This window comes from Dermacentor silvarum, chromosome 2 (assembly GCF_013339745.2).
Source record: "Dermacentor silvarum isolate Dsil-2018 chromosome 2, BIME_Dsil_1.4, whole genome shotgun sequence".
In the NCBI taxonomy this organism is placed as follows: Eukaryota; Metazoa; Arthropoda; class Arachnida; order Ixodida; family Ixodidae; genus Dermacentor; species Dermacentor silvarum.
This window is the reverse complement of record NC_051155.1, coordinates 82,976,137-82,987,184: the sequence shown is the minus strand read 5'-3', so window position 1 is coordinate 82,987,184 and position 11,048 is coordinate 82,976,137. Positions and strand designations below refer to the sequence as shown.

The window sequence follows — 11,048 nt, the reverse complement described above, 5'->3', positions numbered from 1 at the left end:
ACGCCGCTTTAAGACAAGCGCCGCTGTGGCCATGAAACGGTGCACGTTAGTCGCCTCGTTCCGCAGCACCACCCTTTCCAAGCCATCGCTTTGTGTAGCCAGGATGGCTCCCATTTGCCTGGCGGCCCAGTAAAACGAAATACATTAGTGACAACAGTGCGCGCGGGTCTATGGCGAGTGGCTCGTTCCAAGATATTTAAGCCACCTTGGTTTCTAAACTACGGATTTGCAGTAATAAATACTCGTAACGATATCAACATTTATTGCTTAGTTGTGGTCCGTGTGTTGTAGTTGTTGCGAAGTGGTTTATTACGGCATCGCAGTGCTCCTTCTTGTAGACGGTGATTTTTCTGTTTCCGCACTGTTGTTTGTACACATCGTCACAAGTCGCGTTCCACGAATTCACACTGTCTTCTCTTACCCACATTTCGCAAGCAGCTTTACAGTTTACAGCAGCTGAAGAGAGAAAGACAAAACAATACGAATTTCTTCAATTCAAATCAGCGTGTCATAATTAGGAGTAAGAGCCCAGGTGCAACAAAATTTAACGTTGGCAAAAACTTGTGAATAAGTAGTATATACCTCTAATGCCACCATGGCAAAGCCGCAGGGCTGCCAATTGCACAGTTTTGCTGTTAGCAGCCTTTAAACAGCACCTAAGCGGACGACGCTGAACCTTGTAGTTTATAACGACAGTCTAGTCACGCCCGCTCCAAGATTTCTCAAGCTGCCGCGGGTACTGAATTTCGGTGGTATTGCCCAGGAGCCATGCATCCAGGCCATCGGACACTTAATTTTGGCGAGACGCAATGGCGTCCTTTTTCTTTTTTTTCAATTTCTGTATTAGAAACGGCAATTTTCGCAAGCTTTTCTGCACGCTTCCACAAGCATACCAGTGACATCCTCTTCCTCTCTATTCCGTACCCTGTCTTCCTGTCCCTTACTGTGAGATTTATCATTTCCATTGCATCGTGTCTGTTCATTTATTTATACTCTAGGTAATGCGATTAGAATTCTCTTGGAACTTTACACACTTGTGGACGTGTCCGCAAGTATCTAGCGTTTTAAGGCTAGAAGTTACGCTGCATAGCCCAAACAAGACAAAAAAATTGTCACACAAATGATGTTGCGCAAATAACCTACATACAGGGATTTATTTACCTTTGTGGAAATAGGGCTTTGTGGCAATTGTAAGGTAAAGAGAAAATGCTAGTGTAATGAATAATTAGGTATTTTAAATGTTAAGTACAATATTACTCGAAAAAAAGGAATGTGTTGTTTTCAACTGGGATTGAGTTAACTATACATGCAACAATTTTTCGCAGTCTTCGAATAATTATTCGATGCAAAAATATAGCTCGTATAATTTCGCGAATCATGTAAGCTGTTGCTAGAGACTGTCTACCCCGTGAAGTTAATGGAAGCAATCCATGATCAGAGCGATTCGGCATGCACATAAGGATTGGCTGTAACACCAGATTGCTCCTATAAAGCACTCATTTACAATGCTTTGGGTGCTTGTCAAAGACGTCACCACATCCTATCGATCACTGAAGCAGCAAATCACATACCATGGTCCCAGTGTGGCATAAGCACAACCGCGCAATGCTTGTCGGTGTAAATGATGGTATAGTTGTTCGTAGAGTTGCCTGAAAAATAAGACAGGAAATGAGGTGGACTGATGAACTTAGGAAACTCTCAGGCGCAACTTGGAGTCAGCTAGCGCAAGAGAGGGCTAATTGGAGAGCGCTTCATCCTGCAGTGGGCCTAAAATTAGGCTGCTGCGGGTGATCATGATGAACAGATGTCTAGTTTTTCTCTTTCCCTCACGGTTTTTTAATAGACTGAGTGCTCGGTAAATGGACCTGTTCTTAATTACACGAAGGTTGTTTATGCTGTGCCCCGAGATCGTTTGGACGGAAAAATGTAAGTTGACACATGCTTAGATTTTACCTCCCGTGGTGCTATGCTAGCGTTGGCATTGAGCATTTGTGCACCCTTTCGATGGCGGCGAAGTGCAAGAGCTTCTGTGTAACGTGCATTAGGTGCACTTTAACTGCCTCAGGTGGTCAAAATTTTCCGGAGTTCCAGACTGCGGCGTGCCTCATAAGCATACGTTGGTTGTGGCACGTAATCCTCAAAATATAATAATTATTTCCTAAGATATCGCGCCAAAATGCATTGCCATTTTTGCAAGTATCGTTTAAATCCCTTTGCGTTTTTGACTAGTGACATTCTTCACAATCGAGAACCACTTACACCCACGCTTACAAAAACAAATTGTAGAAATACAGTAGAAGCGTCATAGTTTAAACAACTTTGACGTTATATTTATTGCGGTCCTGTGTTATTGCCTCACACCTAATTTCAACTTCCACCAAAACCTTCAGAGTCTGGATATTATTGTGCTTCATATGTTATTTCAACATAACAATTTGTTTTGGTTTACACAGGCTCACAGGGTTAGAGCATGCATTACCACAACCACACTACTATAAGTAATAGGGTAATGTGACGAATCAAAATGCTTACCACCCCCTGGATAGCACTGTGTTGCTGTAAGTATTATCTCTTGGGTGCTATATAGCGACCTAATTTGGCGTCTGAAAGCAAATTAAAATATGGATAATTGCCTCAAGTGGCAAATACAAACAAAATAGGACAGTGTATACCCCTTACAAACAATCGTTGACAAAGCATTGAAACACCATTGGTCAATGCAGGCTACCGTATTGGAAACTAATTGTGATTTTGTTGTGATAACATTGGGGGAACTGTTGAGAGCTCTTGAATATTGGCCACTGAAATTTTATTGAAACACCATATGGCAAGTAAATATTGGGTAATTGTTGAGCTACGGTTGAAAGAATGTTGTGCTTAGGCATATCGCTGGGTAGTTTTTGTTGAATTACTGTTGGGTTATCATTGCTGCAGCATTTATTTGTGTTGTAGTAGTTCTGTTGACCTCTTGTTGGGTCATTATTGACACAGCATTGAAATATGCATTGTGCGTAGTTATGATAGCACTGAGATTGTGTAACTCACCATTGAAATCTGATTGACATGTCGGTGGGCTAGTGCATTATGGTTAATTTAATTTTGAAATTGCTTTACTGTCCACACGTGCATGCCCCGGTGCCTGTTCATAACTTTCCCTAACACGAACAAAAGCGAAGGAGAAATTTTCCTATTTCGGGTACCTTTATTTGCAGCAAAGATACATGCACATGAAACATTAATACAGTATATAAGCCACAACTGTATAGCATCTGGAAACACAGGCTAGTGCCTACAGAACTCTTAACAGTGTAAATACATCTGAAACACCATACATTTCCACTCAATTAAAACAATCACTCTGGTCTTCCCTTGTGACTTATGTTTATGACTAGAAGGCAAAGTGACTCAAAGGCAGACCTTAAGCATACCCTTGTAACTAACTTTGAACACATGAACTCTTGGCTTGCATGTGTAATTACAAAAATGAAGACCACTGGATACCTTACAGTAAAATGTTTCATACACCCAGTAAACACTCACAGAAGCATTTACGGCTACCTGTGAGTAGGCAAAATAACAAGTAGACTGAAAACGAATGACTTCATGTATATATATCTTCTTCTTCTTCTTCTTTCTGGTGTTTTACGTGCCAAAACCAGTTCTGATTATGAGGCACGCCGTAGTGGAGGACTCCGGATTAATTTTGACCACCTGGGGTTCTTTAACTTGCACTACAACGCAAGCACACGGGCGTTTTTGTATTTCGCCTCCATCGAAATGCGGCCGCCACGGCCGGGATTCGATCCCGCAACCTCGTGCTCAGCAGCGCAACGCCTTAGCTGACTGAGCTACCGCGGCGGGTATATATATATATATATATATATATATATATATATATACAGAAAATACCTGAATAATGTTTTTCAGAGGTAAACTTCTAAAGCATTTGTGCTCTAAAAGCAGCTTACCTCCCCCGGCATAAGTCAAGAACTGCACAGTATTTCATTTCCTGTGTTATTTTTGAGTACGTAAGAGTTTATTGGTGGCATTTCGTCCATTCAGTGAGCTCATCGGTGAATTTTTTCTGGACATGTGATGTGACAAAGGTAATGAAAGCATCTCTTTGGGCATTTTCACACTACGCAGCAACTAAGCGGTACCTCGGCCAAGAAAAAGCTAATGCAAGGCTAATACCTTTATTGATATATTGAAGTGAAATAAAATACTTATTTAGCACAGGAAAGTGGAGTGACACACAGCTAACGCAATTCCCAACAGTGAAATAAATGGTCACTGCAACTACATCATCAAAGAGCCCAGAACGACTCATTATAAAGCATGAGAAAAGGTTCCAATAACTGGACAGCCAGATTGGAGAGCTAATGAGAATTGCAAATAAATGCCCAAACAAAACATAGTTACCACACTTGCGCACATAAATATATAAAATTCCACCAGCATTTCGCTGCATAAAATATATAAAAGTTGCAGCAAAGTACTAACTCATAGACGGAGGGAGTTGCAGTACCCATGTTGAAAAAAATCTATAGAAAGCGAGATACCTGCATATTGATTCTGACAGAAAACGTCTTTCCAAGCTATATATTACAAAAACTGTACAACAACGTTAAGAACAAATAAGATGAGAAACTACAGCATTCTTGCAGAAATCAATAGTGCAAATAACTTTATGTATATCAATTTTACGAATACTTAGGTAATTTGGTGTAGGTACATAATTTACAAACAGCTCAAACAAAGATGAGCAAGGTGAAATAAGGTAGGAATGCGCACTAACGCTGAGTCATCTGGAAGTTTATTCGTGACGACAAATATATTAAGCACACTGGCCAACTTGACAAAGAAATGGCCATGCATGCGCGGCAGACGCAGCCCGGTGTGACAAAGAAGGGAACGAAATACATGTTTTGTAGAATAAATATGCAGGTAAAAAAGAAACAAAACCAAAAAGTGAAAGATTTCTCCCATAAGTGATACCACCTAACAAGCCCACTGAACACATATTGGTCTATAAGCCGTCTTCAAGACGTCTCGACAAGATAAGCAGGACTTCTTCAAAACGATTTTAAGCATTTACAAGACATCTTGGAGACGTTTTGACAAAATATTAAGAACTTCCTCAAGACAACTTACCAAGATTTTGTCGGACATCTTAAAACGTCTTGTAGCCGTCTCTAAGACCGTCTAATGCACCGCCAAATTTGGGATATCAGACGTCTTGCGTAACGTCTGGTAGACGTCAGACGTCTGCTAGACGTCTGGTAGACAGGTGGCAAGAAGACGTCTTGCAAGGCATCTTGGAAACGTTTTGAAAACGGCTACAAAACGTTCTGCTCGACGTTTTGAGGATATCTTGAAAACGTGTTTAAATGCTTTAAACATCTACTGGCCAACTAAGGCGTAACCTTTTCTAGCCGCTCGTATTTAGCTAATTAAGTCCTAAATTATTTTACAGTTTTTACAAACAATAGTGAGTGCACATATACTTAGTCTAAAGTGCAGAGGACGTGAAATCTGAACACGACGTAGGTTATTTCAACACAGAATGTATCCCATAAAGTTACCAAGTCTTCACTTTGTGGGAAAAAAGTGAAGAAACAAATAAGCAATAAACATGGTGACTGTGAAAATATACATACTATATAAAGCACAGCGGACTTGACCTCTCTAAACTTCAGTCCAACACCTAATTTATTGTGAGCTAGGGCAAGCACTAGCACATTTTAAATACTCTCTAGAAGCTAAAATTACGTGATATTACAATCCAGATGGTCTGTCTCCTTCCGATGTCAACTATCCAACGAAGTGTTGGTTAGCTTCAGTGATCTTGCTAGTAACGGCATAAACTGTCCATTACGGTCCGAGAAGACCCAATATCATTTTACTTACCTTGTCAACACTGACCTAGATTTGCAGATGGAATAATATCAGAATGTAGCAACACTATCACAGAACGTTTCTTTGTATGCATGTTTGGCACGCGCAAGAATTCAGATACACAATATACTCTCCCATATCAGATCGGGGTGAGGCAAATATCAAGAAAGGGGTCAGGCAAGGAGACACAATCTCTCCAATGCTATTCACTGCATGCTTAGAAGAAGTATTCAAGCTCTTGGACTGGGAAGAAGTATTCAAGCTCTTGGACGGCTTAGGAGTGAGGATCAACGGCGAATATCTCAGCAACCTTCGGTTTGCAGATGAGATTGTTCTATTCAGAAACAACGGGGACAAATTACACTAAATTATTGAAGATCTTCAACGAGAAAGTGCAAGAGTGGGGTTAAAGATCAATATGCAGAAGACAAAAATAATGTTCAATAGCCTGGCAAGGGAACAAGAATTCAGGATCGCCACTCAGCCTCTAGAGTCTGCAAAGGAGTATGTTTATGTAGGTCAATTACTCACACGGGACCCAGAACATGAGAAAGAAATTTACAAAAGAATAGAATTGGGTTGGAGTGCATACGACAGGCATTGCCAAATCCTTACTGGGAGCTTACCACTGTTCCTGAAAAGAAAAGTGTGAAGTCATTGTATTCTACCGGCGCTAACATATGGGGCAGAATCTTGGAGGCTGGAGAACAAGTTAAGGACCGCACAAAGAGCGATGCAACCAAAAATCTTAGGCCTGACGTTAAGAGACACGAACAGAGCGGTGTGGATCAGAGAAAAAACGGGAATAGGCGAAATTATAGTTGACAATAAGAGGGGAAAATGCCGCTGAGCCAGCCGTGTAATGCGTAGGATGGATAACCGGTGGACCATTAGAGTTACAGAATGGATACTAAGACAAGGGAAGTGCAGTCGAGGACGGCGGAAAACTAGGTGGGGTGATGTTAGGAAATCTGCAGGCGCCCGTTGGAATAAGCTAGCGCAAGACAGGGATAATTGCAGACCACAGGGAGAGGCCTTCGTCCTCAAGTGGACATAAATATAGGCTGTTGATGAGGATGACAATAATACTGTATTGACAAATTCAATTACACCTTTAATCTTGGGTAGTACATGCTATATTTGTGTATACTGTGTTCAGAACTTTAGCCAGTAGGCTGTTTGACAGCAAGTGTTCGTAAATTAATAATTATACAAGAATTTCAAGCTCATTAGTGATAGAATTGTCGCTCACTGCTGAGTTGTTCATGCGACCTAAATGATGAGCCGTCCAGCAAGTGCTGCTCCCCTGTGTAATTGTAGAAACCTTGAAATACTGTAAATCCTACATCACAAATGTACACCAGTCAGAGATAGCTGTTCACAGCAACAATTTCGTAATGTTTACTTACATGCAAAAGTGACTAAAACGTAAAGTATAACTTTCTTATGAAGTTTTACGAAACAAGTTCATAATCATATTGCATAGCTCAAAATTTTGTTGCAAAAGTATCGCTTCTAAGTTGTCGAACGACGCTTGTCTCTAGAGGGAATGTTTGGGCAAGAGGCTAGTCTTCTCAGGCCCCTTGTCTTCAGACCACTAGCAAGAGACATATACCTTGGCATCAAGGGAAATTTCATGTCACACACTGTCGTTTGTAAAGAAAACATGAATGAATAGGAAACAACAAATAGTCTTGCTTCACGAAATATTTCATATTAGTCATCTTTACCATGCAGCTTGAGCTGATCAGTACGAAGACACTATGTAGCATAAAAAGAGAAAATCAAGCATCAATGCTCCTTTTACATACATTATGTCCTTTACAGGACGAAGGCCTTCCCAATCAATCTACAATTACGTCTGGCTTGCTTCTACTAACTGCATGTTTCCTAGTTCCATCATCGTTTTCAGTTCTTTACCTTCCTAGGATGCATTTTTCTTTACCATCATGCTTACCATTTTTGTCGTTCCATTGCTTGTTGAGCAGCTACATTTATATCGTACCAGTTTTCAGCCTCTTAGGTGGATGTTAGCACAACGCAATGATTGTACTTTTCGAGAATAATGGTAAGCTGTCGGTCGTCAATCAGAAGTGCGTGCCATAAGAGTCTCCACCAATCTTTATTCTCAAAATTTACTTCTACTGATCCAGACTCTTGTGACTAATTATCATAGGTAATGTACTTCGTTGCCTTTCTTGTATAGACAACATAACTGGTGCCTTCTTCCAGGAATTTCAAGTGGCAACTTATGCGCCGCCGACAGTAGGACAGGATCAGATAAGTTCAACTGGACATGGCTGGTAAACACTTTTGGTTTCGATTAAAAAAGTTAATTTACTGCCTCAGCCAGTCGACAATGAAATCAACCTCAGTGTTGCAAGAAAAACACATTCATCGCAAAACATGTTCTTCAATATAGGCGCCGTGGGTGTCCTCGTCACTGTGAATTCCACTTCCTCGCGCAAGTCGAATGCGGGAGTTGTGACGCAGGCAGCAGAAGAACGCCTCAATTCTACTACTTAAAGCGCTTCGCGGATGATGGTGCGGATGAAAGCAAGATCAGCAGGAGGCGAAATGTAAGGGTCGCTGCTGTCCTTTTGCAGGCAAAGAAACTGCAGCTCTTCTAGGCGCTGATACATTGAAGGACTGTCTTGCACAGTAGCCAGATTTAGCCCGATCAGGGCGTCGAACGGCGATGAAGCCATAGCCTTGGAAGACGTAACCAACGCGTGCGGCTTTCGTCACGCTAGGGTTTACATATCCGCAAAACGCCCAGACATTCTTGATGTATGAAGTGTAAAACTCCTGCAGACGTTGGTAGCGCGTCTCCAGCATTTTTCGTATCTGGAAGCGTGTCTCCAGCATGATTCGCATTCGAAATACCAAGTCTTCGCAACACCGGTCAAATAAAATGAAACTTGTGTCAATTTCTCGGTGCCGGTCCACCGATTGCATGAACGCACGCGGTCATATATGTCGAACCATTAGTCGACGTTATCCTCGTGAGTTACCACAAAAAACAAGGAGATCGCGTTGACGGATCATCACAATCTAAGTGGCCGCCACAGGTGCAGTACACAGTGTTGAAGCATTAGAGGCGCCGTAATAATCAGTGTTTGAAGTGTCTGTAGGAGTTACGCGACTGCGGCCGTACGAGCCGTGCCGTCGCTCCTACTCAGAAGGCGAAGGCGGCTAGCGGAGCGGCGGCTGCAACGACCAGCGTGCTAGCTTTCTGAACAACACTGCGCGTGCCGAGCTTGCGCCTCGAGCATGCGCTGCGCTTCCGCCCAGACGGAACGGCGATGGAATAAATGACATAAGCGAGGTTCAAATGGGTCCGGGGTCAATAGAAATAGTGAGTCCGTTGTATACGAAGGGGACTACCAAATAATACGGTGGACGAGGCTGCGAGTGGCGGTGCGGACGCAGGGCACACAGCACGCCGGCCCAGAGAGGGTAGAGGCAGACGCCTCTGCAGCAGTTCATGCAGACCAGGCGAAACAAACGGGGAACGAGCGCTTCATTGGTCGGCACGACAAGCCGCAATATCGGTCGTGACGCGCTCGCAGATGCGTGACCTGTGGTGGATGCAGCTTGTGCACGCACTTGTCCGGTCTTGCCCGACCCACGGTAGACGTCGTAAGGTGCAAACCTCTGCGCGCGACACCGCCCGAGTCAAGTCAACAGAGTCTGGCACGTTCCCGCTGGAGCCTTGGTGTAGCCGCGGTCAACGGCGTTGGAGTCGGCTGGCGCTCCAGATGGCGTGGAAGGCGTCGTCAGGCAACGCTCAATGATGGAACCGGCGCAGGTTGGCGAAGATCTGGGAGAGCCGGGACAGAAGCTGCCGGGTCATGTTGCTTGGCAAGCTCCAACGTGGGCACGACGCTAAGGACAGGATCAGGTGGTGGGTGCGAGACACCATCAAGACTCGCGTCGCGGGATGGTGGTGTCAGTCCATCCGCCGTATCAACGTCGCGCGATGATTGTTCCCAGCCTTCATGGGCTCACTTGTCATAAAGGTTGCCGGAAGGGCCCAATGGTAAGACGGTCGAAGGAGAGGACGGGCAGCGCAGGGCAGGGACTAAGGCCGCTGCTGCTGCTGCTGCGTCACACTCGCTGGCTTGGAGGTGCCGCGGTGTGTCGACAGTTGACAAGGTCAGAGGCAGCGGAGTCGGCACACGGTAGGGCTCGCGCGCTGACTCGGTGGCTCGCTCAGCCGGCAACGTAGACAAATCCGGTGAAGGGTTGGTAGGAGGCCGAATGGCAGGAGTGATGTCGTTGGCGCCAGACGCGATGGCGTGCGGCACCGGAGCCGGCGTAGGGTCGGCGATGGCACCACTGTCGCGTATCGTCGTTGGAGGCGAGCAAGGCGACGACGTCGGCGTTGTCATGGTCGTGTCCATACCCTTGGTGACAACATTGTGCGCGTACTCGCGCGAAAGAGACCCCTGGAAAGAGCTGGAGGCCGGGGACTGTGCGGTAGCGCATCGGGTGGTTGACGAGACGGTGTCGGGGCAAGTCGAGGGAGGAAGGCTCGCCTGATGGTGGCTTACAGGCGTTGAAAGAGACGCGTCTGGTGCTGGACGGGAGGGCGTTGGCACAGAGTCGCGCACCGTGCTGTCAACCTCTGAAAGAGGGCGGTAGGCAGCGCCGTAGAAGTTGAGGGCAGACGGCCGCTGTTTTTCGTAAGGGCGCGGGCCTTGCGATGGAATGCCGAGGTGGAGCTGGAGAGCAAGCGGCAGGACGTCAAGAAGTACCGCGTGCTTGAACTACTAGATCGATATGTGGTTCAGCTCCAGAGCCACTTCGAACTGGGCGAACCATGCGCCGACGTAGCTGGACAAGAACGGCGGCAATGGTGGGTCGAACTGCGGCTCCGGCCAGTGAGCCATGGCAGCGTGTCGCTCGGTGCAAGGCGCGTTCTCCCGGGTCAACAATGTAGGAGGGACGTGACGGCGGCCATACGAGCCGCGCCGTCGTTTCTACTCAGAAGCTGAAGGCGGGTAGCGGAGCGGCGGCTGCGACGACCAGCGGGGCAAGCTTTCAGAACGACACTGCGCATGCCGAGCTTCCGTCTCGAGTACGCGCTGCGCTTCTTTATTTTTCTTCTCTTTGCAGCGCCGACCATAGCGCTCTGCGCTGCGGCG

The 11,048-nt window shown here is 45.2% G+C and overlaps 1 protein-coding gene across 1 annotated transcript in view; it reads right to left on the bottom strand.

Moving 5' to 3' along the window:
- Positions 1-253: 253 nt before the first annotated feature.
- The window catches only part of LOC125943469 (uncharacterized), a 134,397-nt gene continuing 123,602 nt past the window's right edge, over positions 254-11,048 (bottom strand). The window contains exons 2-4 of the mRNA XM_049662801.1: positions 2,533-2,603; positions 1,572-1,649; positions 254-456 (exon numbers count right to left, since the gene is read on the bottom strand). Coding sequence (XP_049518758.1) covers positions 254-456; positions 1,572-1,649; positions 2,533-2,603 — 352 coding nt within the window. The remainder of the gene's footprint in view (positions 457-1,571; positions 1,650-2,532; positions 2,604-11,048) is intronic.